This window comes from Mustela putorius, unplaced genomic scaffold (genome assembly GCF_011764305.1).
Source record: "Mustela putorius furo isolate JIRA1106 unplaced genomic scaffold, ASM1176430v1.1 tig00000695_pilon_pilon_pilon, whole genome shotgun sequence".
Classification (NCBI taxonomy): Eukaryota; Metazoa; Chordata; class Mammalia; order Carnivora; family Mustelidae; genus Mustela; species Mustela putorius.
The window spans coordinates 5,409,632-5,436,375 of NW_025421447.1; the positions used below are offsets into that span (position 1 = coordinate 5,409,632).

Below are 26,744 nucleotides of genomic sequence, written 5' to 3' on the forward strand. Positions count from 1 at the left end.
GGAAGGCGTGGTGCAGCAAAGACACGTCCCCTGCCTGTCCCAGGGACAGTGTCGGGAAGAAGCCAGCCCCGGCTGAGCCCGCTCTGTTCTTCCAGAATGTGACTGCGAACCACCGGGCCAACGACGTGATCGCGGCCGAAGATGGCCCCCAGGTCCTGGTGGGGCGCTTCATGTACGGGCCCCTTGACATGGTGGCCCTGACCGGAGAGAAGGTACGGGGTCCACGCTGCCCCTCGTAGGCCGCATGTGGCAGGAGGGGCAGAGGCTGGCGGGGGCGGGGGTTGCTTACTGCCTGTAGCGGGGAGGTGGGAGCCAGGAGAAGATCTCAGAGGGGAGCCAGGGGAAGGCGGGTCCTCGGTGGGTCTGCGAGGCGGGCAGGGCACTAGGCGGAGAGGGCAGTGGGAGGAGAGCTCCCTGGCAGGGCCCTCCCCATCCCGGTCTTCAGGGAGTCCCCACCCTCTGCCGTGGGCAGGTGGACATCCTGGTGATGGCAGAGCCATCCTCGGGCCGCTGGGTGCACCTGGACACCGAGATCACCAACGGCAGTGGCCGGATCACATACAGCGTGCCGCGGCCCCGGCGCCTGGGAGTTGGGGTCTACCCCGTGAAGATGGTTGTCAGGTGAGACGCCGGCTCATCCCCATGGCCCTGCCCGCTGGGCCGTCTGGAAGTGGAAGCCTCGGGGCGCCTTCCTGCGGGCCCGTGACTGTCCGTGGGGAGAGAGGAGGACAGACGGGGCCGCCAGCCAGCTTCCTTCTGACCCCGGCCCCAGACTGAGCTCTGACCCCAGCTGCAGGCTGACCTCGGGCCTCAGGCTAACAGCTGACTCGGACGCACGGCTGACCGCAGGCAGGTGCCTTGTAGGGGCGACCAGACTTTTGCGACGAGCTACCTCACGGTGCTGCCCCGGGGCATGGAGTGCGTGGTGTTCAGCATCGACGGGTCCTTCGCAGCCAGCGTGTCCATCATGGGAAGTGACCCCAAGGTCCGGCCAGGCGCAGTGGACGTCGTCCGGTGAGTGCTCCCTCCCCGCAAGGGAGGTGTCCTGCCGTCGGGGCTGTAGCCCGCAGCCCAGGGAGACAACCGCATGTTCTCTGGGCCGGGAAGTCCTGGTCTCAGGGACTCAGGGTCCCCTGGAAACGCCCTGCGGCTCGCGGACCCCAGCTCCCCGCTCCCTCGCCGCGTCCGCCCATCCCTGCAGAGGGTCAGGCCCGGCCTCCGGGCTTCCAATCCCAGACACGATCAGAGTATTTGGGCAAGAAAGGGTTCTGCGTTTAGCAGCCAAACGTAACCGTTCGCCTTTCTGTTTCTCCTGGTTCCGTGGGCTGCCCGGGCTCTGCCGGGATGTTGTCACATGTCCCCGTGACTTGCAGCCAGGTGGCTGTCTGGGCTGGGGTCCCACATGGCTTCTGTACTCACGTGAGCTCCTGTTCCTTGGTGGGGCTCGCTTACTGTCTGTCCACGTGGCTGCCCCCTGTGGCTGGTCTCCTCAGCACCAAGGGGGAAGCTACAAGCCTTCTTATGCCCAGCCTTGGGAGTCACGGTGACCTTCCCACTGTGGTCTGTGGGTTGTATGCAGTGGCGGGTCCACCCAGACTCACGGGGCAGGGACCACGTGCAGGTACGCATGTGGGACATGCAGCTCCCTCGGGGCTGCCTCTCAAGCCCAGCAAACGCACGGCTCCAAGCGAAGTCAACAGTGGACACTCTCCTGCTGGGCTGGTGCTTCTTGGGAAGCTGGGAAGGCTTCCTGGAGAAGGGGGCCCTGAAAGGCAGGGGTATGCGGAGGAGAGGAGGAGAGGAAGCCACGGAGGCTGCCCAGGGGACGGGTCAGCCACAGAGCCCAAGGCTTATGGGCCACAGCGCTGCCTGTGTGTGGCTGTGGGGGATGGACGCTTCGGGGCAGAACGCTGGGGGTCCCAGGTGTGCAGAGGAGGGAGACCTTTGGACACGACACGGGGGAGCCAACAGAGCAGTGGAGATAGGTGTGTGAAGCCACATTAAGTATAGCCAGGTAGCTGCCCTGTGGCACACACCGCGCCGCGCACACCTCTCTAGGCGCATCTGGGACTGGTCCCTATCGGCCAAAGGACAGCCCTCTCAGGGCTGGGGCAGTGTCCACTCATTCCCCCACCATACAGTTGGGCACCAGGGTCCTGGGGGACTGCCCAGGCTGGGCTGGAGTTGGGGTGCTGTGAGCGAGGGCAGAGAAGCCAGCTGAAGGGGAGGGGTGTCAGACCCTGCTGGAAGGAGATGAGGAGGGACGGGAAGGGGGGACATGGGGACAGCAGGGCAGGCAGAGCTGGCTTGTCTCTGTTAGGAAACGTGCCATCAGAGGCCCCTGGGAGAAGGGGACAGGAGCAGAGGGGGCAGCAGTGGGGGTCAGCTTGCTCGTGGGCACGTGGTGCCTGTGGGCCATCTGGGAGATGTCTGGCTCAGCTCCCTGTGACTTTGGAGTCCTTCCCCCTGGTTCTCATGGGGTCTCCTCAGAAGGGCTGTGGGGTGTGGTTGGGGGCTGGGGGGGGCTGCAGGTTGCAGGAGGGACAGCAGGTGGGAGAGTGGGTAGGGGCTGGGGGCTGCAGGTGGGGGGTGGGGGGGTGGGGGGCTGGGAAGGGCTGGGGGCTACAGGTGGTGGTTGGGGGGCTGGGGGCTGCAGGTGGGGGGTGGGGGCTGGAGAGGCGGGGGCTGTAGGTGGGAGGGTTGGGCTGGGGTGCTTGGGGGCTGCAGGTGGGGGTTGGGGGCTGGGGGGCTGGGGGCTGCAGGTGGGTGGGTGGGTAGGGGCTGAGGTGAGGGGTAGAGGCTGGGGGGCCTGGGGGCTGTAGGCGGGAGGGTGGGGGGGCTGGGGGCGCTGGGGGCCACAGGCTGGTGTGTAGGGGCTGCAGGTTGTGGGGTCTGGCCCGGGCAGAGGCAGGTGGGGAGTGTGGCGGTTGCAGGCTCCTGGGCTGGACCTGTGTGCCGTGCGCCCGCAGGCACTGGCAGGACCTGGGCTATCTGATTCTGTACATCACGGGCCGGCCGGACATGCAGAAGCAGCGGGTGGTGTCCTGGCTGTCCCAGCACAACTTTCCCCAGGGCATGATCTTCTTCTCCGATGGGCTGGTGCACGACCCCCTGCGGCAGAAGGCCATCTTCCTGCGTAACCTCGTGCAGGAGGTGAGTCCCTGCGGCTGGGCAGAGGCGAGGCCGGACCCCGACGCTGCTGCGCGCTCCTCCCCTCTGTCCTCTGCCTGCAGCCCGCGCCTGCATGCAGAGCGCATCTGTGAAACTCGCCGCGAGCCTGCACAGCTGGGCGCGGTGGGTGCTGTCCGCAGGGGCCCATGAGGACGGCCAGGCTCCCTGAGGCTCGGTGACTCGCCCACAATCCCAGAGTCCCACGATTCCACCTTTATCTCCTGCCCCCAAGCCTGAACTCTTGTCTCCGTGCGTGGTTGCTCATTCAGTGGACATCTCAGTGGCCACTTTGCTCCGTCGGGCCACTGAGCTCTGCTGTCCTTCCGGCACCGTGAGCCAGGGCGGTCCTCGTGGTGGGACTCCGGCCCCAGCACAGCATCCTCGGGGAGCTCCTTAGACAGGAGCACGCCCTGCCTCCGCCTCCTGCATCAGACACAGCACATGGGGCTCGTTCTGTACTCGGAGAGACCCTGATGGAGAGCGACCCAGGGCTCAGGGTACCCACAGTCTTTGTCTGTGGGCCTGGACCTAAGAATGGTTTCTGTAGTTTTTAGTGGTTAGGGGGATATCCAAGGGGGATCATGGTTCATGATGTGAGGAGGACGGGAAACACAGATTTCGGCGCCCGTGAACACCGTTGTAGTCAAGCCCGGCTGTGTCCCTTGCTTACACGGTGTTCACGCTGGGTGCAAGTGTGCAGAGCCTACGACACTATCTGAGCTTTCACAACCAAGTCTGCCAGTCCCTGATCAGAGGAAGAAAGACAGGTAAACTGACAACCTCGTGGTCCGCCGTGAGCACAGGCCTCTCGGCAAGGACGGACATGACTTTGCTGGGAGGTGACACATTTTGAGCTGAGTCCTGAAGTGAGAATGTGAGTCTGCCGAAGAAACAGCCTGTGCAAAGGCACTGAGGTAGACAGAAGCCTGAGATGTTCTCAGGCTCGTGTGCACAGGGTCAGGCCCAGGTCAAGCAGGACCGGAGGCCTGGAGGTCATCAGAGGCCTGAAGGTCATCAGGAGCCTGAATGTTGGAAGGCCTTGAAAACCTTGCAAACCAGGCTGACCATAAACTCTGCTGAGGGGAATGGGGAGCCATGGAAGGGTTGAAAGCTGGGCAGCGGCAGTGACTGAAGCATTGCAGAAAGTTCCCAGCACGGTCAGACAAATGAGAGGTGGGGAGGCCAACAACAGCAAGACTGACCCAAATCCAGGGGCTGGCCGTGGGGCTGAGAGAAAGGCAGGGACTGTCGGGGACTCTGGCAGGGGAAGGGTCAGGTCCCAGGGCTGGTTGGGTGGGGGTGTACTCCCTGCTGGCAAGTGCAGTGTGAGCAGGGGTGGGACTGGGCGGGGCATCCCTCCCCATGGAGGAAAAGCCCCTGGCTGGTTCACAGCTGGGGCACAGCTGGGGCACAGTCCTCCCCAGGGCTGGTGGTGGCCAGGGTGGGAGGTGGGACTCGGGCAGAGTTTTTCTGGGGAGCAGGAGGAGGCTGTGGCACCAGAACCGCGTGGTCCCCGAGCCCCTAGAAGTGAGACGGTAGACCCTGGAGCAGTTCCGGGGATGGTGTGAGGCAGGATGAGGGGCCCCGGCCTGTGAGGGCTGAAGCTGTGAGTGACTGGGAGGAAAGGAGTGGGCGCGCCACGGGGATGGGACCTTCAGAGCCCCGAGAAGCCATTCTGGGTTCAGTGCCAGAGGCCACTGTCCTTGAAGAAGGCAGGGTGGAGGCCCAGGCAGTCGGTGGGCTTCCCCAGCGATGGTGGGACCAGAGTGGGGGCTCAAAGCGAGCAGTGTGAGGGTGGCCATCTCCAGGGGTGCCCAGACCCATAGCCGGTGGACACTGCAGTCCGGGCTCCTGTGGACGGCACAGGTTGTGGGTCGGGGGCCAGACAACACGGGCCTCCAGTCCTGGCCCCGTGTCCCCTGACGCCCCGTCCAGTGGGGTCCGCAGGCGCTGGGGTCCCGACTTCCCCTGCAGCTGGCCTGGGGTACAGGGCGGGGCGGGACGGGTGGCTCCTGCAGGGGCTCGTGGGGTGAAGCGGCCAGGCCTGTGTTTCAGTGTTTCATCAGAATCAGCGCGGCCTACGGCTCCACCAAGGACATCTCGGTCTATAGCGTGCTGGGGTTGCCGCCCTCCCAGATCTTCATCGTGGGCCGGCCGGCCAAGAAGTACCAGACCCAGTGCCAGGTGGGGCTGCTGGGCGGGCCTGCGGGAGCACGGGGGCCGGGGGGGCAGCGTAGGCGGCTAATGCTTCTCTCTGGTCCGTAGCCCTTCATTCGTTCCCCCCCGCGCTAGTGGGTACGTGCCCTGGACCAGGCGCCGTGTGGGGCGCAGGGGGTGGACTCAGGTGTCCTCTCATCCAGTCCAGCGGGGTAGAGGGAACATAAAGGCCTAATGCCTGACTAGGAGCACGGGGTGGTAGCCCCCCAGGGAGGAACAGCTAAGACGGGGGCAGGGTTGGTTTTCGGGAGTTTGAAGGACTTGTCCAGGAAAGGCCTGGGGTCCGAGGAGCACTGGCGGCAGAGGTCGCGGATGACAGCTGGAGCCCCAGCTTCTGGGGTTGGGGGCAGGGCCTGGCTTACAGCCTCTTCCTGGCGTGGGTCAGCAGGCAGGTGCTGCCCTCCCAGGGACTGAGAGCAGGAGGAGGAGGGGATTGAAGGGAAGGTGATGATTCCCTGGAACGTAGGGTGTGAGGGCGACCAGCAGATGTGGGCCAGAGACAGCGCCCCCAGGGTGGGACCCGGGTTAGAGGCGGTGCCCCGCCCAGAGGGGGAACCGAGGCGGGCTTCTCTGGCTCGGATGCACACACCTGTCCTGGGGCTTGCCCCATGCAGATTCGGACTCTGGAGGCCCGGTGGGGTGGAGACTCTCCCGGTGGGGTGGAGTGGAGACTCTCCCGGTGGGGTCCTGCAGCTGCTGCTGGTCTGGGGAGCTGGGGTCTGAGGACCCAGTGCGGGGGTGGGCAAGAAGGCCACTGTGGGGGCCAAGACCTGATGGAGGTTTGTGGGGTAGGGACTGGGTGATGGGACAGCCTTGCATTTGGGGGATTCAGTGGCAAGTGACAAGAACGGGGGCTTCCCCCCGACCCTGATCAAGAATCCAGAGGTCTGGTGTGCCCCACGGGTACAGATGGAAGGGCTCAGAGATCCAAGGCCTGGCAGGGAGCTGTGCGTGGTGGTGAGCTCCCTGTTCCCGCCAGGCTCCACGGGGAAGCTGGAGACCATGCTAGGGCTGTGAGGGGCCACACTGGTGGGGGCAGCATGGGGCCACTCCCGCCTGACGCCTGTCCCCCTCGCCCACCCCTGCAGTTTCTGAGCGAGGGCTACGCTGTGCACCTGGCGGCGCTGGAGGCCGGCCACCGCTCGCGCCCCAAGAAGAACAACTCGCGAATGGTCCTGCGCAAGGGCAGCTTTGGCCTGCACGCCCAGCCCGAGTTCCTGCGCAAGCGGAACCACCTGCGCCGCACCATGTCCGTGCAGCAGCCCGACCCGCCCGCCAACCCCAAGCCTGAGCGGGCGCAGAGCCAGCCCGAGTCCGACAAGGACCATGAGCGGCCCCTGGCCGCGCTCAGCTGGGCACGTGGGCCCCCCAAGTTCGAGTCGGTGCCCTGAAGGCCAGGCTGTGTGCAGAGCAGGGGGGCCCTGCCGGCTGCCCGTGGGCTGGGAGGAGCTGCTGCTCCCCGAGACGGGCCTTTTCCTGCTTTTTCCCTCCCGTGTCTGTCCAGCAGTGTCCAACAAGAGCGGGGAGGGACCCTGCCGCGCCCGGGGGGGCTCCCCGGGCCACGAGGGGGAGATCCCAGGGTCTGTGTGCAGCCCCAGCTGCCTCCCTGTGCGGTGCAGTGACCACAAGCCCAGGTCAGGGCTGCTGTGGGTGTGATCCTGGGGAGTGGGCCTGCCTGGAGCAGGAGGGCTGGACGGAGTTGACCATCCTGCTGGGCTCCTAAGGCTTTGGAGGTGCCGGGCAGGGAGGGGAGAAGCCCCCAGACCGGGGACCAGTGGCCCCTGGCAGGCACGGCTTTCTGGCTGTCTGCTGGAGGGGTGAGCGGCATTGGCGCCATCCTTCTTGTCGTATCCTGGGTCCCCGTCTTGGGCCTCCTGGCTTTCCTGGGGCCAAGTGGCCACTTTCTGGGAGTGAGAGGATATCCCCTGGGTCCTCCTGTGTTTGCAATGTCTGTCCAGGGCCTTGGGGGGTCGGGGTCTGGTGCTGACGGTCTGTCCTCCTGCGGCTGTCCATTGTCTCCGTCTTGTCCTCGGTATTGTTACCATTCTCCTGTGGCCCATGAGGACAGTCATTCCTCTTCCCAGGGCCCTGCCTGGCGCCCTCCCCTATGAGGCTGCAGCTATGAGCTCAGCCATGAGCTCTGGCCCAGCTGGGCTGGCTGTGAGACCTGAAACCCACTGCTCGCCCTCTCTGGGCCTGCCTTCCATATGGGATTGGGTGGGTCTCCTTGCTGAGACTGGTGCGGGTTTCTGATTCCTGGGCTGTCTTGCCCTTGGAGCTACACAAAGCCTGGTGTAGCTGCACGCAGCCTGAGGGGGGCTCTAGGGGCCCCTTGCGGGCACGGAGCGCCCCACCAGTTCACAGGAAGCCCCTGGGAGGGGGATGGGGACGGGAAACTGGGAAGGGCTCCCTGCACCACGGGGTAGCTTGCTTTCCACTGCTGCCCAAACCATGTGTCCCAGGAACAGGGACATTGCCCCAAGGGCAGTGATCTGACTCGCCCTTCCCACCTCTGCTCAGACTGATTCTCACTCTTGGCTCCTGGAGGGCACAGAGCTGAGACCCAGGCATTCTGGGGGTTCATGTGATTTTGGCTCAAACTGTTGTATTCTCTTTGCTTCCGCCTGCCACTCCGCTGGGTTTGGTGCCCTCATCCTCCTGGCTCATCCCATGAGGTTGGCAGGGCTTGGCTTCCAGAGTGCGGTGCCCCTCAGAGCCTGCCCAAGGCATCCTGCTGCGAGCCCCTGCAGGGGGCCTGGGTCTCCTGCACCCCAGCTGCTGTCCCCCTGGGCGGCCATGGCCTGCTTCGGGGCCCCCTCTGGCTGCCCCAGAGCTGGCTCAGCTCCTCCAGACAGGGCTGCGCCCCTGCCAGGCTGCCCCGGAGCCTAGACGTCTGTGTCCGCCGCAGGCACCCACGTGGGCCCCGTGTTGCTTCCGCTCGGCGTCTACCTCTTACAGCTCCCTTGTGGCCGGCGTTCTCCCCGACAGCGGCTGCTGGCGGGGAGAGCTGGCACTGACCTGTGAATTGCAGAGCAAAGCAAGCCTTCTGCTGGGGCCGGAGGGGGCCGGGCTCCTATCTCCCATCCCGCGCGCTCCTGGACGCGATTCTCTTCCAGCGCAGCAGATGCGCGCGCCCCACCTGCAGGGTGTCCTCCCCCGCCCGCCCCACCTGCGGGCAGCTCCCGCTCTGGCCCTGCCGCCCGGTGGTCCGCGGGGGCCACTCCTCCGTCCACATTCCATCCGTGGGGCACTCTGCGAGGCCGCAGCGCGCGCGCACAGCCGCTTCCACCGTTTCCAGAACATGCGACGCCGCACCGCGGGCGTCCCCTTCGCGGAACTACTGATGTGGGTGATAACAGTCTTTCGGGGGAGCTTGGCCTTCTCTGCCTTGCCACCCCCGGGCTGGAAGCCAGAGAGATGGAGACAGAGACCGCGCCAGGACCCCGCAGGGAACCTGCATCCCGTGAGCGGGGCTTCGCAGCCTGGTCTGGAGCTGGGGTCGGGGACCGGGCAGGAGGCCACCCCACTCCTGTCCCGAGCTCGGAGGACTCACGCAGGCGACGCTGAAGCCGGGCTCAGGCGCAGTGGGGTTCTGCGCGGGAGCCCCCTAGCCCCGCTTTCCCGGCGACTGCAGCCCACACGCACCCCGTGGATCAGTGGCCTGTTCTGTAGCGTCCGTCCACTCCAGTCGGAGAGAAACAAAGCACCCTGTGGTGCTGTTGTCTGGACGGGGGCCCTGCCTCTCCCCGGAGCCGTTCGCGACCCCGGTATGGCTGTTTTCCAGAGAACCCTTCCAGTTCCCGGTGCGCCCGCTCCCGGGGGGCCGGTCGCCCCTCTTCCCGCCTGACCAAAGCTCCTCGTCTTTCCTGTGGCATGTTTGTTCTTCCTGACCCGGGGGCTGTCCTTGCCGCAGCGCTGCCTGACGCCCTCCTCCGCCCTCTCCCTTCCGGTGGCACGTGGTGCGCCCAGCCCGGCCGCTCTCGGGCATCCTGGGTTTTCTTCAGAAGTTCTCGCGACTCCTCCCTGAGGCTCCACAAAACACGTGTTTCAAGAAGCCGACTCTTCCTGAGTCCGGGTGAATGGACTCCTGTCTGGGCGCGGGGTGGGGAAGAGCAGGTGTGGACCCTGCGTTCCGGGGGTGGCCGGGGCGTGGGCTCCCAGAAGCAGGGGACGCTCGTCCTACCACCTGGGAGCCGAGTCTGCGCCCCCGACGTGGCCTGCAGGCAGAGTACGGCGCCCTTTTTAAAAAGAAAGTCAGACACTGGAGCTGGTGGTGGCAGGTGCCGAGATGGCGCTGGTTCTGCCTGGATGCCCCTGCCCAGCCTCTGTTCCCGCCCTGCCCGGGAGGGGCGTCCAGACCTCGGAGGAGCCTCGAGGCTTGACCCCGCCTTAAATAACCAATGTCCGGCCAATTCCCGGGGTTTGGGTGCCACGTGCTCTGGAAACCTATTCTCTTCGGCTCCGCCAAAAGAAACCACCCCTCTCTCCCTCTCTCCTTCTAGGCTTGGGGGAACTTTTGTAAAAATCACAGCTAGGGTCAGGTCCCTGAGCAGCAGTGAGGCCTGGCCCGGTCCTGCTCTTGGGGCCAGGAGGGAAGGTGGAATCTGACCTCACCCTCCCTGGGACAAAGAGTGGCCGGTGACAACAAGGAGGGGCAGGAGAGGAGCAGCCTGCTCACGGGGACCCCCACCCTGGGACCCCACTATCCAGTTTCTATTTGTTTACTCCGCGGGGGGTGGCCTGTCTGTTCCTCAGTGTTACCTGTGCGGGATGGTTCTGTGCTGACAACGGTTTCTCCCACTCCTCATGGCTGCCTTGTACAAAATCCGTTGGAGAACATGTAAAATACCAGATTTCTAACCAGACCCACGCCTAGCACTATGGAGTTCAACGATTTTTACAAACTGGTCTTGATTTTGATGTGAGCTGGTTTTTAACTCTCGAATGTTGTCACTGAAATAAAAACCTGATTTGCCTTTAAGGTGTTCTTGGTCCTGAGCAAAGCTGAGGGGACCTTTTCTGTTCCTCGTTCCCCGTCCCCCGAGCTGGGGGCCGGTGGCTTTGCCTGGGGAGGATGAGGGGAGCCCAGCCCAGCCCAGCTGCCCCAAGTGGGGTGTGCGTGTGCGACACAGAGAACAGATGTCACAGAGGCAGAGTCTTTATTATGAAAAAGCATCATTATCTCCAGAGAAGTCAACTGATAGGTTTTTTTTTTTTTTGAGTAAAATGACAAAGCAGATTTCTTAAATAATTTGCCGACAGCAGAAATGGCCACTGACCAGTGCTCCCCTCCCTGCCACTCACGGTACCCTGTGCTGAGGATAAATAGGGATCTGCGGGCCCAGGGGCTCGGGGCTCGGGGGAGGGGATGGCACGGGGACGGGAGCCAGGGTCCCTGGAACTGGGCAGTCCAGGGGCTGATTCCTCAAAGGTCTGCCTTCTGGGCGCACAGCTCAGGGCCCCCCGGGACCTCTGCTACCCGGGCTTCCCATTGTAGACACAGCCATGAAGTGTGGGGTGAGTTTCCAAGCCCAAAAGGGGAGGTGAGTGAACCACCCCAGCCTCTCCCCACGTGACTCTCAGGCTGGGGTGGGCGGTCAAGGACAGAACCAGATGTGGCCAGGGCAGGAGCAGGGGCCCCTCCAGCAGCCTCCACCGGGGTCCTTGTTAGCAGTGGCCCCAGGCCATCCTCTGGAGCTCGGGGGGACACATGGATCCCGGCGTGAGGGCACGGTGGTCAGATGTGGCTCGCTTCCCACAATACATAGTTCCCTTCATGCCCCCTCTGTGCTCAGAGCGGGGAAGTATGGGCGCCATGGTCATCCCCCCAGAACCAGGAGCTGGAAGGTGGCCGGTATGCTCGGCTACTGATGTGGTCTGTGAGGTCAGCGGCTCTGGCTCCAGGCAGGCGGGAAGCCTCGCACACTCCCGGCTCTGCTGAGCCCATCAGCTCTGTGGGTTTTTCCAGAAAAGGCTCTGTTCGAGCACTTGTTTGTGCGTGAGGAGGAGAAGGGGAGGAGGAGGAGAACCCAGGGAAGATGTCTGGGAGGAAGGCATTGTCTGCAGGCACGTCCTCAGTCACGGATGAGAGAAACGGTCATGTCCGTCATGTCGCCGCTGGAGATGGGAGGGCGGGAGGGACAGAGGCCGATGGGGCCGCCGGCTCGGGAGGGGACCTCCTGCCACATACCCGAGCTGGCTGGGCCCCACCCAGGAGCCCATCATGGCCATTGTATGAATGGGGGACTGGCCCCAAGCTGGGGCAGCTGCAGATCCAAGACTTGCCTCCAGGGCCCTGAGCAGACAGACCAGAAATGCCACCGTGGCCACAGAGCTCTTCCCAATTCCACGGGCAGGCAGGAGAGGGAAGCCATGGGGAATGTTGGAGGAAGGGTGGGTCTTTCCTGGCCTGGGGGGGTTCCAGGTGATGGACAAACATGGCACCAGGGCCTTACGTGTTTTGTCCCCCTCATGTTAGAGATGAGCAGAGGGAGCTCCAGCAAGGGGCAGGGGTAGGCCAGGGTCACACAGCAGGATAGATCCAGGGGCAGAGAGGTCCCCCAGAAATGCTGGCTCACCTCTCTTCTGCCACAATGGCCTCATCTAGCTCTTGGGACAGCTGCTGGAGATGCTGAAGTCCTGCTCCCACAGGCTCTAGGTCACTGTCAGACTCGCTGAAAGAGGGAGAAGCCGTGCCGGTGACCCATGGGAAGCTGAAACGAGCCCCTCCCGAGCTGCCCTGGACCGGGGCGATGTCCAGGGGGCTGGGAACACCTTGTCCCAGACCCTCCCCACAAGGAGCGACACAGGCACAGCTTAGAGCACCTGGCAGAGAACAGAGGCTCGAGGCCCAGGTCAAGGGCAGGTGACCTTGCAGACAGGTCAGCCCTGCTGTTGCCCCCATGGAAACGGAGCCTCAGCCTCCAGCTACCGTCTGGACTTGCTTCGGGCTCATGGGATACTCCTATCTTGACGGATAGGGAAACTGAGGGCCTGGAGGACCTCCCGAGGCCTCCGGCTGGCAGGGGGTGGGGGTGCCGAACGTGGCTGCTGGCAGCTCCAGGTGCCCCTGGCAGCCACAAGAGGGGGCTCAGCTCATGTTGGGGGGCCCCAGCACTGCCCCTCTTACCTGGGGGAGCAGAGGGGCTCTGTGGAGGAGTAGGGGCTGCGGAGGGCGGCCTCCCTCCTGGACCGCCGCAGGGGGTAGGTGCGTGGGCCCCCACGGGCAGAGAGCCGGGGACCGTCCCTCTCCCATGGGTCCAGGGCCGCGTAGGCAGGGGCAGCTCCGGACAGCCGGGGGCCCTTCTGTGCCCCTCTCCTCCTCCTCCTGGCTGTCACCTGGGTCTCCACCAGCCACTTGGTGCCACTGTGGCAGGACTCCTGGATTCTCTGTGGCGGGTGCAGGGATAGGTGAGCTTGGCTATGGCCAAGGGGCGCTCTCCGAGAGCCGCGACAGCACCTCCCGCCCCGCGGCCTGCCAGCAGGCACAGACACCAGCAGCTCAGGGGCCTGGGGGAGGGGCGTGGACGAACCCCTGGGAAATGGGTCCCGATCTGCCGCAGCCATGGGGAGTGAGTCCCCATTGACCCAAGTCCCTTCCTGGACCCGTAACGCCCCTGACTCTTCCAACAAAGCCCAGAGACTGGGCCTGCCACCGCCACCCCGCGGACCAGCCCCTGGTCTCACCCAGCAGTTCACGCTGCACCTTGGGCCAGCTGACAGGACCCAAGGGCCATCTAGGGCTCCTCACTGCCTACAGCAGCAAGCCCGAGTTCCAGGGTCTCGGACCCGCCTGGCTCCTCTCCACCAGAACGTCTGCCCCAGCAAAGCCAGAGGCCGGAGGTCAGAACAAGACCCGTGTTCCGTAGGGCAGGTGGTGTGGCCGAGGGCTGACCATCTCATTTCGTGTCTCCAAGCCCCGGGGGAAAAATCCGTGCTGGGGCTCCTACAGACCAGACTTACACTTGGCTCAGGACCTCTCAGTGGAAGGTCTGGGGATTTCGGGTCCCCAATCAGACCCCAAGGAGAGGTCCGGCCCCATTCTCTCCTTGGGGGTGGGTCCATCCTCACGGCTTCTGTCCCTCCTGGGTGACACCTTCCCTCATTTTGGGTCCCTCATTGGGACCCAAAAATGTGTCCCAAGGAACACATCCTTGTTTCCAAGGATGTGTTCCCATCCTTGCTCTCCACCCTCTGGCCACACCCAAGCTTCCCCCCAGCTCTGGAGAGGGACTCACACTATGTTGCTTGCCCTCCCGCTGCCCCTCTCCTGGGGGGTTCTGTGGTCACCTCCAGAAGCTTCCTATTTGGTGTCCCCCATTACGCCCTTGCCTGTCACCCCACCACAACGCAGCTCTGGCCTCTTGCCAATGTGGGGCTTGGTTCCTCTGGACTGCGCACCTGTCCTCATCGGCTCTGCCTCCTCATAGGGGCCCTTGGAGGCAGCTGTCTGATGCCACAGAAGCCTGAGCTAAGGGACAGGTAATGCCACCGGCCTTACCTGGGAAACGGCACCCAGGGCGCTCTTAGCAGAGCGAGCCGCAGCCTGGAGGCCCTGCTGCCCTGGCCTGGGGCTTTCCAGGCGTTTCCAGGAGGACCCTGGCCCGAGGTTGAGGCTGACGGCTCTCAGCGGCAGCCTCCTCTGCAAGTGTCTGCACAGGGAGCCCAGGGTCCCGCCAGAGGTCTCCGGATGGCCAGCCACAGGCCGCGGCCCGTCCTCCTCCTCCAGCTGTTCCTGGTCCTGGAGCGGTGTCCGGCGCACTGAGGTCCCCACGCCCGGCCACTTGGAAGCCATCTGCCTGGCCAAGAGATTGTTCAGCCCACCAGATCCTGGGGGGAGGTCAAAAGGGAGGTCAGCACGGCAGCCCCTTACCCTCCCGGGGCCCCACGGACACGAGGCAGCTGGGGCTGGGTGTGGAGGCCCCTGGCAGCTGTGGGAGCGGGAAGGGGGGTGCGTCCTGGAAGAGAGGTCAGAGGCGCAGAGGAGGGCAGAGGATGGGCAGGCCGCTCCGCCCGTCCTGCGGTCCCTGCCTGCCACTGTCCACAGCACCCTTCTTCCATCCAGCCTCCTTTCGGCTCTCCGCCGCAAGCGGGGAAGCAGGACCGGCCCTCGCCGACCTCCCTGCGCCGGAGCCGCGTCCGACGCCCTTTGGCAAGCTCGCGGGGGCCCGGGGCGCTCCAGCCGCGCAGCCCCCCCCCACCCCGGTCTGCGTCTCGCAGCCCCCGACGGCCCTGCATGCGCGCCCGTCCTGCCCGGATCCCCCCGCCCCGTCCGGTCCCGTGGGGACGGAAGCGCCGCCGAGCCCCGGGCCGCACTCACCCGACAGCCCCCCGCGCCCCCCGCACGCCCCGCCGGCCGCTCTGCGCCCACCCCGCCGGTTTGAATCTCCGCGCGGGTCCGCCCTCGGCCCGTCCTCGCCGCTGACTGGCTGCGGCCGCGCAGCGCGGCCGCGCCCGGAATCCAATTGGACCCCGCGCTCGCGGCGGGGCTGCTGCCCTCCGATTGGCCGGCCGCCGGGTTCCCGCGGGAGGGGGCGCAGCCGGGGGCCGCCCCTTTGTCTGCGCGGTCGGGGGTCCGCGGGGGGCGGTGTCTGCCCGGAGCGCTCGCGGCTGCCCGCTCCCGCGTGGGTGTGTCCGTCTCCATCCCTTGCCCTGTGTTCCCCAAACGTGCCCCCGCACTCTGGACCTGGGAGATCCTGGAGGAGGGGCCAGAGCAGCGTACCCCCACCCCCCCGCCCTCCTCCAGTCCAGTCCCCCTCAGGGCGAGTCCTCCCCCAACCCATGCAACCGCACAAGCTCCAAAACTCGGCCTTTGGGAAGCTCCTCCCTCTTTCCCGCGACCCCGGGGCCAGGCCGCGTCCCCCCCACCAGGCTTCCTCGCTGCGAGCTTCACCGCCCCCCCACCCCCTAGCTCTGTCCCGGGCCGTGCAGCGCGCCCCATCTCTGGCCGGTCTCCGTCGGCTCCCCAGCCCTTCCGCGTAGCTCGACCCTGGGCCGCGACAGAGCTGGGTCTCCCAGGCCTAGGCTCAGGAACCTTCCTCCCCGCAGCGGGGGATGGAGGGATGAGGGAGCTGCGCGCCACAGGAGCTGGTGTGCCCGCCCAGCCCTTCTGTGACGACCTCGCTGGACCCTCAGGGCAGCCTAGGAGTAAATGAGGAAACTGAGGCCAGGCGAGGTTAGGTGGGCCCCAGTGGCCCTCAGGGGACCAGGGTCCATGCACCGCTCCTCAGATCTAGCCTGTGGGGAGAGACAGGGCGTCTGTGAACCGAAGAAACAATAATCAAAGAAAATGACAGTGAAGGCCCCCTGGGTCGGGTCGTTTACAGCTGGAACCTTCAGAATGAGCTAAGGGAGCCCAGAACGTATTTGAGCATGTGGGGGGAGACTCCTGGCACCGAGGGGCCAGTGCCCACGGTCAGACACCCAGCTCCCAGATGTGTGAGACTCAAGTTTTTGGAAATGAGTGGGACTCTGAGCGGTGGGCTGGGATGTTCTGCTTTGCTGTTTCTTTGTCTGACCACGGCTCTTCCTGTCCCTGCCTTCCTCACATGGAGGCTGAGCTGTGGCCTGTTGGGGACAGGATCGCATTAGGGGATTGGATTCCGGCCTTTCCCCAAGGACACAGGAGGGGGAAGGCGAGTGCCCTTATTCTCTGGAAAACTAAGCTGGGTGTGGGAGGGAGTCACTGAAGGAACACAGTCTCAGCTTGGCTGGGCTGCTCCCTTCTGTGTCCGGCCGTCAGAGGACAGTCCGCGCTGGCCCAGCCCTGACCCGGGCCAAGTGTGTTTCCTGCCCTGCCGCCCAAGGAGGAGCTATTTTTACTCGCATTTGGATGACAGCACAGATTTCCGAGGCTGAAGTGTCTGGCCGGACACAGGAGCACAGAGTCAGCGGGAACCGAAAAGTTGGGTGTCCGGCTTTGCATCCCAAATGCCCAATCTTTGATCACAGGACTTCCTCAGGGTCAGACGTGAATGGAGGGATGTTTGGCCAGGCCCCCCTGCCCATGTGGGGCTTTGCATCCCCTCCCTCAGAACGCCCCATCCCCACCAGCCCAGGGGAAAGGACCGCAGAGTCTATGACAATGAGGGCGAGGAGGAGGAGGAATGAGGAATTTTCTGAATGAGAGACTCCTCCCTTGCCGGGAGCGGAGCCAGCCAGGCAGGGGGGGGAGTTGTATGCCTGGGGGGGCTGCCTCCTAGTGGAGCGGTGGCAGGGAACGGGGGCAAAGCCATTCCTAGGCAGGGGCTTTGTGGGGTCCAGCCCCAGAAAGGAGCGGAGGAGGAGGAGGGGCCCCAGCCCCGCCCCGTCCTGGCGGACGCCCTGGCCAACAGCAGAATTTCCTGCTAGTTCCCACGACCCCCTGGAATGGCCGGTGCTGGAAGAAGCAGACCTACGCTGGGCCAGATGCTGCAAGGGAGGCGTCCTTGGGGTGAGGAAGGCGGCGAAGGGGTGTGGGGAACCCCACGTGAGCAAGGGCAGGGTAGACTCCCTCAGCACGCTGCGGTTTAGCAGAGGAGCTCAGGGACAAGATGCAGGGTGGAGGGGGTGGCGAGGCTTTCCTCAGCCGGGGCCTGCCAAGGGCAGTGTCGGGGACCCGGCACCGCCCATTTCCAGGACCAAGGAAGGTGGCTGGCGGACTGAGGGCCTACCACCCTGGGGTCGGGTGGCTAGGGGCAGGGGGTGGCTCCACTGGCCTGGGGGGGGGGTGGGGAGAGGCTGGGGCATGTCCTGAGGGGAGCAGAGAGCCTTTGATGGGTTTTAAGAGGGGTGGGGTTATTAGGGTTGCCTTTTCCCGAAATCCATTAGGAGGTTAGTCTGGGGCTAACCGTGGCTGGGGGCCTGTCGGGACGCTGTGGCCTGAGCACGTCCTTCTTCTGGTCTCGGCTTCAACAAACACCCCCAAACCCCACTCCTGCTCCTCTGCACCGGGGGCCCAGATCTATGCCTTCTACCCCACACCCACACCCCAACTCCGTGCCTCTCTGCCCTCCGGAGCCGAGCGACCGATCACGGGTAACAGTGAGAAGCCAGCCGTCCCCGGCAGGGAGTCCAGCACGATGAACACAGACAGAGCCAACAGCCATGCCGCCGCTGTGGGGGAGCAGCCAGCACTGCCGGGACCCCGGAAGCAGCCCTTCACTCCTGGGTCCTCTCTCCCTCTCTCCCTCCCGCAGTGTCCATGGTAATCGCGTTATTTCCCTCTAAGCATCCGTCTTGCTTCCTGTGCGTTCAGACCCCTCTGCATGGCTGTGTGGACAGAGAAGGACCCCAGGACCCCTGCTCCCAGAGAGGGCCAGACGGGAGCCCTAGGGGGTCTGAGCACCCTGGGAGGGGCCTAGGGGTCTGATCCGGCCACCCCGGTCTGGGCTTAGGGGCTCGGGCTTGGCCTCTATGTCAGTGGCTCTTTGTGGGAGACTTTGGGGGGGATCTGGAGAGGTGGATCTCCCCATTTTGGCGGGGCAGGTGGAGTTAAGGAGGGTGGCAGACACCCAAGGCCACAGGTCAGGAAATGAGAAGTGTGGTCAGGGGCTCTATGTGGCTCCTGATAATCCAGTGTCCCTTCCCGCTGGGGTCACAGAAAGGAAGGACCCTGGGAACCCGAGCTCCCATTGACCACAAGGTGGCGCCAAATACCACGCCTTCAGGCCACCTGTCCCTTTGATTCCCGAACTGGATCCCAGGTGCAGGGACTGAACTCTGCAGGGCTCCCCGAGCACAGGGGTGAGGGATGAGACCCTCCACCCTGAGAGAGAGAGCCCTGCTCCGCACATTCAGAACCTGGAGTGGGGGCTGCAGCGGGGCTGGGGGCACCCTTAACTCCCCAAACTTGTCCCTTCTCTCACCTGGTTTTAGAAGCCCCCAGGCCCGAAACCTGCTCCCCACCCCCACCCCGCATCACATCCTCTCCTGCACAGTGTCTGGGGGGAGAGGAGCAAGAAACAGGAGAGGGGGGAGGCAGGGACTGTAGCGACCACAGGACCTTGGCATGGACGCCGGGACGTGGAGGGGGCTTCAGGCTCCCCTGCTGTTCCCCTTTGCTGGGCTGAGGCCTCTCTCCTGCTACACCCCTCCCCATCTTCTCTGAGAACTTTCTGGCCTCTTTCTTTCTTCTTGGGATGGGAGAAAACCCTTGGTGGCTGGCCGGTGGGGGCCTCACCTCCCCCTGCGGATTAGGGAGGAGGCACTGCCTGCCCGGCTTACTCCTGGCTCACACCTGCCCCGGGGGCAGGGTCAATCCCCAGGTCTGGGTGTCTTCCTCCCGGGAGATTACTGAGCCTGAGCCCGGGAGCCATGGAGGCCGCTCTGCTCCTGAATGTGGAGGGCGTCAAGAAAACCATCCTACACGGAGGGACCGGGGAGCTCCCAAACTTCATCACGGGGTCCCGGGTGAGTGGACCTGGTCTCCTGGCACCAGAAGGGGGCTCCCTGACTGCCGCCTTCTGCATTCCCGCTGTGCCTCTTTGCCGCTCTGCCAAAGCAGGGCGAGGAGGGCCCTTCCCAGGATTATCAGCCCTGAGCACCTGGGAAGCTCAGAAACGGCGCCCACTCGCCGGACGTCTGTGATGCTGGCAAATTAAACTCTGGCATGGGCTGGGGGAAGGGCTTTGGGAGTTTTCTGATGCTCAGTGTAGAGTGGAGCCCTCAGGGTTCACAGTGTTGTCTCCAAATGTCTGGTGGGCTTCCCTGGATGACGGAGTGGTGGGGTCTGTGGCCTCAGATCTAGGGCTTCTGTAAGCTGAGCTCTGAGGTCCCGCACAGCTGCCAGGCAGCAGGATAGCCAGTGGCTCGGAGCCCTTGGCGCGGGGGTTAGGGCAGGCAGCACAGGGTCGCTATGGGGTCCCGGCATCTGGATGGGGTGCGGTGTGCCGAGCCCAGAGGATAGCCCCGCGAGTGACGGTGGGAGTTTTGTCTGAGACCAGGGTCCCCTCCTGCTGACCAGGTGATCTTCCATTTCCGCACCACGAAATGCGACGAGGACCGGACAGTGATTGACGACAGCAAGCGTGTGGGCCACCCCATGCACATCATCATCGGGAACATGTTCAAGCTGGAGGTCTGGGAAGTGCTGCTGACATCCATGCGGGTCGGCGAGGTGGCCGAGTTCTGGTGTGACGCCATCGTGAGTAGCCCACACCCGCCCGTGCGGTCCGCGCCTCCAGCAGCCTCGTCCCCGCTCTGCGGGGCAAAGTGGGGTGAAAACGAAACCCTGCATCCCTTCCTCTGCCTCTGAGCCCACGGAGGAGGGTCACCCCAGACCACAAGCCCCCAGAGTGGCCGTCAGTGGTGTGGTCGCCTGGGCAGCGGGGTGGGATAGGGCACCAGGACGGCGCCCCACACACGGTTACTGGGTCCTGGGGACTTTTGGTCACTGGTCACTTTCCTGCCCTTCTGCCTGTGCCCGCGAGCCATGTAAAATTATTCTCAAGTCTGTGACCCTCCTGGGATCGCCTCCTTGTTCTGTAGTCCAGATAGAAATGGCAAGACTCACTTTTTTTTTTAAAGATTTTTTATTTATTCGTTTGAGAGAGACACAGCCAGAGAGCACAAGCAGGAGGAACAGCAGTGGGAGAGGGAGAAGCAGACTCCCCGCTGAGCAGGGAGCCCCACTTGGGGCTTGAGCCCAGCACCCTGGGACCATGACCTGAGCTGAAGGCAGGCGCCCAACCCACAGAGCCACCCAGGCGCCCCCAAGACTCACAGATGTTTAAACAAACATTTCTTTCTTTCCTTTTTAAAGATTTTATTTATTTATTTGACAGAGAGAGAGAGAGAGATATCACAAGCAGGCAGAGAGGCAGGCAGGGGTAGGGGGAAGCAGGCTCCCTGCTGAGCAGAGAGCCCAATCTGGGGCTTGATCCCAGGACCCTGAGATCATGACCTGAGCTGAAGGCAGAGGCTTTAACCCACTGAGCCACCCAGGCGCCCCTAAGCAAACATTTCTTATGGAAACTTTCAAGCATATACAAAAATCGACAGAAAGCCCAGAGACGTCCCCAAGCCCATCCCCCACACCAGCCCCCACTGGACCCCAGCCAGGCTTGCCTCATCCCCCCACCTACTCTCCCTCATCCCACACAGCTAAGCCACGCTCCAGACTCCCTACATTACAGCTGCAAAGACAACTCTGTATCTGTAAAAAGGGCATTAAAGTAGCATCACCTCAGTGTCATTATTACGTCTTTTGAAAACCCCCGTAATTCCTTCAGGCCGATGGTCTCTGGTACTGTCCACATTTCTCTAGCTTAGTGGCCGGCTTATTCCAATGTCGACCCAAACACAGTCCATGCCCAGGGGCTCCCCACATTCTAGAAAGCTGGTGGATTTCCATGGGACCGTCTTCCATGTTCCTCTGTCCCCACAGTTTCTAGAAATTGTTCTGCCAGCTTCCCCCTGGGCGCGTGGTCCACTGGCCTCTCGCGCTGGGAGTCTCTCCTCACCGTGATCGGCCGACCGGCTCAGATGTTGCGGGCCTGACCCAGCCATTGCCGGGCTCCCCCTTGTCTTTCACCCAACGGGCACACCAGCCCTTGATGGCGGCCCCTCTGACCCATCACGTCTTCGGGGCCGCTGACTCTTTGAAGGAGCAATTTGGGAGAGAGAGAGATTGAGATCTGAGTTTGAGCTCTGTGGCCCCGGGGAAGCCCTTTCTCCCTGGGACACTCTGTGTCACTCATCTCTAATGAAACCCGGTGCCGGGGGCCGGTTGGGGGGACTACGGGACGTGGTGGCTGCTCGGACAAGTCGTAATGGAGGAGTGCTGACAGAATTTTAGATGCTGATGAGGAAGCACCGGGGCAGAGACGGGGAGTGACTTGCTCAGGGTCGGGGTGGGGTCCCCAGTCGGTCCCCTCCCTGCTCGTGGCAGGGTCTGCAGGTCACAGCACGAGTCAGGCTGCAGAGCCACCTCTGCCACTAGGGGCACCCGCCGCCTCGTCCCTCATTTCTTGGCTCACTGGGCAGACACGGACTCTGCCCACCGGTGCCTTTGCTGGTCTTGGTCCTGGTGCTTAGAAAGCTGGTCAAAGCGTTTTGTTCTTAACTGCCTGGGTCTTCAGAAAATGGGCTTCCTCACGGCTTCAGATGGTTTAATATCCATCGGCTTTGCTCGGTGCGGATGCTCTGTAGCTTTTAGACCCACGTGCCCCGGTCATGCCGGCCATCGTGCCGCGGCCCGGTAGATGAGGCCTGGCCACCAGCGAGGCCCTGCCCCCGCAGGATGCATGGTCACCACGCGGGAGGGCTGAGTGCATGGAGAGCTGCCAAGGAAGCCTGGGCTGGCCGATGGATGTGTTGTCTTGGCCGCGTCACAGGAGGGCACTGCCCATCTTGCTGAGCCAAGGAAGCCTGGGCTGGCCGATGGATGTGTTGTCTTGGCCGCGTCACAGGAGGGCACTGCCCATCTTGCTGAGCACCCACCCATCGTGCGTGTGCCCGGCTGCCAATCTATCTGAAAACATTCACTGGGGACCAGATTTGGACTCTGCTGTGTGTTAGGAACGAAACGCTAAGTGCTTCCCTCAAGGAACCTCAGTTCTTGGAGGAAGAACATATACTTGAACTCTCTCGATACGGGGCAGCCAGCCCCATGACATGATTAAGGGAAGGCAGACTGCTTCAGGGCCTGGGAGATGGGCAACTAGTGCTTTACGGTCTTGGGGGAAAGTCTCCAAAATGACCTTGAACTGGGTATTGAAGGATGAATAGGAGTTCACCAGGTCTGCGTGTAGAGAGCAGGTGGCATCCAGGCCAGGAAGTGCAAAAAGGTTTGGCAGGCTTAATTAGGTTGGCCCCTTTCCCCTCCAGAGGCTCCTGTCTATTTAAGAATCCAAGTGTTGGAAAGACGCAGGCAGCCGTCAGTGGAATGATCATACTAGGAGGGACTGGCCTTCCCCCGAGCAGCATTGCTTGTCACTCCCTGCAGACCCTCCCCCTGGCCAGTCCTCTCTGCATCAGTCTGAAGAGGAAGAGGCCCCCTCTCTCCCTCCCTGCCCCTAGGGAGGGAGGCAGGGCCGGTCTGGGGCCAGGAGCTTCTGCCCTGCCCCCAGGCAGGACGTTGGTCTCCATGTGGGATTTTTATGCCGGTGCCCAGGACCGTGAGGCCACGGGTTGCAAACTAAAATTCCACGAGGGGCCCGGAGCTCTGGCTGTCTGCGGATCGTCTGCCTCATCCAAAGGGGCAGCTGGTCCTCAGCTCCGCCTGGATGGTCGCCTGGTGAGCGCCCCCGATATTTGAATGTTGGTTAACTAGTTGATAACAGCTCCGCAAGGTGAGTGATCAGACAAAACCAGTCTGCGAGCTGAGTATGGCCCATGGCCCAGAGTTTGCGGGCTCTCCTATAGCGACAGATCCATAGGCAGGAGACTCGGTGTGGGGGTCCAAGGGTCCCCTGCCTCCGTCACAGGCACGGTCTTGGTCCCCAGGGCCAGAGGTGAGCTCCACGGAGCCCCACGTGTGGCTCTGGCTGGTCTGCGGTCCCCAGCCAGGCAAGCTGTCTTCAGGACTGGCACAGAGCTGGGACTCCTATCTTCCTTGGTCCCTCCCTCCCAGGACCTGCCACCCCGCTGGGCGCGGGACTCGGGGACCCTCTTCAGGCCTTTCTCCTCCTTCCTGGATATTTTCCAGCTCCTGGTGGCACCCCCAGCCACAGTGCTGCCCTTGGTGGGGGGAGACTCTGCTGGTGCTAGGGTATGCATGTCAAGGGGCAGAGTTTCTACCGGAGGTCCTGCCCAGGCAGCCACCTGGCCCTGGGGCCCAGTTGCTCAGTGCACTTGCTGGGATGCAGGACCTGGTGCTGCCTGGAGCAACAGCTGCTCCTGGGGCCTCTTTGGGCCTTAGGTCAGCCTTGATCCCAGGGGAATTAACTACCATCTGGCCTTCTTGTCACAAAGGAGCCTCAGCAGGGCATTCTGGGCTAATCCTGGCTGGTGGGGGCTGGGCTGGCTGACCTTCACCCCCACACTGGTGACTCGGAGGACAGGCTGAATTGTTTCTGTCCCTTCAGTCCTTGGAGCTGCCACGAGGGTGTCTGAGATGGGCCGTTTCTGGACTTTCCCAGCAGAGGGGGGCTCTCAGGGACCACTCACAGGCGGCTGAGGCTCAAGGGGCTGGTTTTCTCAGCCCTCCTCCTCCTTGAGGGTGGCAAGCCCCGTGCCCAGTGCAGGGAGAGGCTGGGGCGAGCGGGGCCTACCCCTGTGTCTCCTCTAACTCCCCTCAGCTCCATGACCACAGGTGCGGCCAAGGGGGCTGGAGCTCAGACAGGTGCCCGGGCTCCCTGCTAATCAGCAGCCCCCTGGGGATGCCGGGTCCGCCCTCTGGCCCCGGGGCCGGCCTTTCCCTCCTCCCCACACTTCCCTCCCTGCAGGTCACCCACCAAGGGCTCAGGTCTCCCCGGGGGAGAGATGGGTCGGGGCTGAGCACGAGGGCCAGGAAAGGTGAGCGCGTGCCCCCTGAAACCGGGCGTGAACCGGCCTGTGTCGTTTCATTGCTGGGTGACCTTTCGCAACTGGCTTCATGCCTCTGGGCTCCAGTCTCCCACCTGTGGAGTGGGGATAAGGGCCTCCCTTGCTGGGGCCTGTGGAAGGAGCTGACAGAAGATGCTGGGAGAGCGCTTGGCCTGGAACACAGTGCACCACAGTCCTTCCGGGGGGCCTGTTGGGGGCAAACAGCAGCAACAACCCCAGGCCGGCGAGGCTGTAGCAGGACTCAGAGCGGGGGCTCTGAGCACGCAGGCCAGATGCCATCCGCCGTCTTTCCCCCCAGCACACAGGGGTCTACCCCATCCTGTCCCGGAGCCTGCGGCAGGTGGCGGAGGGCAAGGACCCCACGGAGTGGCACGTACACACGTGTGGGCTGGCCAACATGTTCGCCTACCACACGCTGGGCTACGAGGACCTGGACGAGCTACAGAAGGAGCCACAGCCTCTGATCTTCGTGATAGAGCTGCTGCAGGTGCGCTCTGGGGGTGGCAGGGGCAGAGGGCTGTCCCAGCCTCAGAGAGCACGCGGTGTGGGGAGCTTCCCCTCTCTGGTCCCGGGCATCAATGCCTTCTCTCTAGAGCATGAGAGGGCTTCTAAACCACTGCCGCATTTGTGAGGTGGTGGGAGAGGGTCTGGCCTGGGTTAGGACTCGGGTTATGGCCAAGAATGAGGTTCAGCCCGACGGCTACATGGGTGAACAAATAAGGGAATGGTGTCAACAATAGGGCCTTTGCGGGCCTTGCTAGGACAGTTGTGCGGTTTGTGCACTGCACAAGGGCCTTATTCTAAGGTGTTCATTTTAGACCTCATAGATCTGAACTTTCATGACAGCAATTTCCCAGCAGGTGGCAATAACGTGTCTCGTTCTAGCCAAGTGAGTATGGAGACCGCCTTCTGAATATTGGAAGTCCAGTGTTGACAAGGGCTGTCTGTCTGTAACTTGCATAAAGGTGTTGATTTAGGGCGGGCTCAGCCGGTGGCTTCTGTCCCCTATGCACGTGCATGTGACCAGCAAGCATGCTTGCAGAGAAGGCAGAGGAGGCAGGTCCCCAGCTGCGGGGGCGCAGGTCCCCCGGTCCCCGCCTCACCCCCCTGCGCTGTCCGGCCAGGTGGAGGCCCCGAGCGAGTACCAGCGGGAGACGTGGAGCCTGAACAACCAGGAGAAGATGCAGGCGGTGCCCATCCTCCACGGAGAAGGGAACCGGCTCTTCAAACTGGGCCGCTACGACGAAGCCTCCAGCAAGTACCAGGAAGCCATCGTCTGCCTGAGGAACCTGCAGACCAAGGTGGGGAGCTGCCCGCGCAGCCGGAGCTGGGGGGGGGACCGTGGCAGGGGCGGGGGCAGGCGGCCCAACTCACAGTGGACTGGGGTGCCCCCCGGCCCCCCATCCCGCGCGCAGGAGAAGCCCTGGGAGGTGCAGTGGCTGAAGCTGGAGAAGATGGTCAACACCCTGATCCTCAACTACTGCCAGTGTCTGCTCAAGAAGGAGGAATACTACGAGGTGCTGGAGCACACGAGCGACATCCTGCGGCTGCACCCAGGTGTGGCGGGGGGGGGGGGGCTGGCCGACAGGTGCCGGGCCGGGCGGGCAGGGCCGGCAGGTGTGCGGGGCGGGGCGGAGCGGGCCGGCAGGTCCCGGGCAGAGCCCCTGAGGGAGGCCCTGGTGCTCACTCGCAGCCGCCAGGACTCACAGGCAGCAGGTGCCTCCGCAGCTGGTGCCTCCGCAGCTGGTGCCGCTGGTGGGGAGCAGGTGTGGGGAGCAGGTGTTTGTGAGCGAGGTGCGGGGGGACGGTCGTGCAGGGTGGAGTGACTGCGGGTGCGCTGAGACATCGCTCTCCTGCTGTGCGCAGGGGGCTGGGCTCCCTGTGCTCCTCACCTCCTTCAGTGCCCCGAGTAACCCGAGGGGGAGGGGACGGGGGTCTGGAGCCCACGCCTTGTGGGGGAGCCCACGGGACTGAGTAGGAGGTTTCCGGTTTGGAGTTAGTTCTGGGGCCTGGCAGAGTCCCTGCAAGGGAGGGGAGTAGGACCTGCTCTTGCTGCTGTCACCCACATGTACAGCCGAGGAGGCGGCCCCAGGGGCACAGAGAAGTTAAGGATCCCGGTTAAGGTTAAGAGTTTTGTCAGTGGTGAGGTCGCGCCTGGAGGGGGTCAGCAGGTGCAGTGTTGTCCTCCCCTCAGGGATCGTGAAGGCCTACTACGTGCGGGCCCGGGCTCACGCTGAGGTGTGGAATGAGGCGGAGGCCAGGGCGGACCTTCAGAAAGTGCTGGAGCTGGAACCATCCATGGGGAAGGCGGTGCGCAGGGAGCTGAGGCTTTTGGAAAACCGCCTGGAGGAGAAGCGGGAGGAAGAGCGGCTCCGCTGCCGGAACATGCTGGGCTAGGTTGCGGAGTGGGCCTGCCCGGCCTCCCCTGGGTACTTCTGCAGCTGCACACACTTCCTCTAGAACGCTCTCTCAAGTCCATGCCACTCCCTTCTGGGCAGGACAACCACTGGAACTTTACTGCCCCCCATCCTGCCCCAACACCCAGCTTCTGTCCGTAGTCAAAATTACATTTTTTGTGCTTAGTCCGAGGCCTGACTAAAATGGAAAAGACAATAAACAGTGTAAGTAAGTTTCCCCACAGGCCCCATGTGGCACTGTGGTCGTGGTTCTTCCTCCGTGGTCCCCAATCCATGGGCCCAGGGCCACCAGAATGAGGCTGTTCCTGGTGGCGGGAGTGGCTGCGAACACTGTGATGTTTTCTTTCTCCTTCCCCTCTTTTGTGTCACCAGGAGGCTGGAGGTGTCAGTTCCCCGCCCCTGCCCACAGAGGAAAGAGGGTTGATGTTTGGTGGGTTCTGCTTGTGGCTAAGGGCCGCCTGGCGGGGGTGGGGG

At 63.6% G+C, this 26,744-nt stretch overlaps 3 protein-coding genes across 4 annotated transcripts in view; 2 read left to right on the top strand and 1 right to left on the bottom strand.

Moving 5' to 3' along the window:
- The window catches only part of PITPNM3 (PITPNM family member 3), a 58,498-nt gene extending 48,129 nt beyond the window's left edge, over window positions 1-10,369 (top strand). The window contains exons 15-20 of the mRNA XM_045083172.1: window positions 96-212; window positions 473-621; window positions 865-1,014; window positions 2,970-3,153; window positions 5,227-5,355; window positions 6,477-10,369. Of these exons, the coding sequence (XP_044939107.1) occupies window positions 96-212; window positions 473-621; window positions 865-1,014; window positions 2,970-3,153; window positions 5,227-5,355; window positions 6,477-6,779 (1,032 nt within the window). The 3' untranslated portion in view covers window positions 6,780-10,369. The remainder of the gene's footprint in view (window positions 1-95; window positions 213-472; window positions 622-864; window positions 1,015-2,969; window positions 3,154-5,226; window positions 5,356-6,476) is intronic.
- A 161-nt stretch (window positions 10,370-10,530) lies between these two features.
- PIMREG (PICALM interacting mitotic regulator) lies at window positions 10,531-14,845 on the bottom strand. 2 transcript variants are annotated; one of them, XM_004760487.3, is made up of 5 exons: window positions 14,708-14,845; window positions 13,889-14,217; window positions 12,518-12,777; window positions 11,967-12,062; window positions 10,531-11,340 (listed from the first exon to the last, which is right to left on the bottom strand). In XM_004760487.3, exons 2-5 carry the CDS (start codon window positions 14,180-14,182, stop codon window positions 11,274-11,276), a joined length of 717 nt encoding a protein of 238 aa, XP_004760544.1. In that variant the 5' UTR covers window positions 14,183-14,217; window positions 14,708-14,845; the 3' UTR covers window positions 10,531-11,273. The 2 variants fall into 2 exon arrangements, with proteins under 2 accessions (XP_004760544.1, XP_004760545.1); XM_004760488.3 differs by having other exon boundaries at window positions 10,531-11,505; window positions 14,708-14,841.
- Window positions 14,846-16,490: 1,645 nt separating this feature from the next.
- AIPL1 (aryl hydrocarbon receptor interacting protein like 1) lies at window positions 16,491-26,482 on the top strand. Its single transcript, XM_045083173.1, has 7 exons — window positions 16,491-17,572; window positions 18,620-18,777; window positions 19,331-19,510; window positions 24,152-24,340; window positions 24,978-25,154; window positions 25,269-25,410; window positions 26,048-26,482. The coding sequence occupies exons 1-7, from the start codon at window positions 17,473-17,475 to the stop codon at window positions 26,248-26,250; spliced, it is 1,149 nt and encodes a 382-aa protein (XP_044939108.1). The 5' UTR covers window positions 16,491-17,472; the 3' UTR covers window positions 26,251-26,482.
- Window positions 26,483-26,744: the final 262 nt, after the last annotated feature.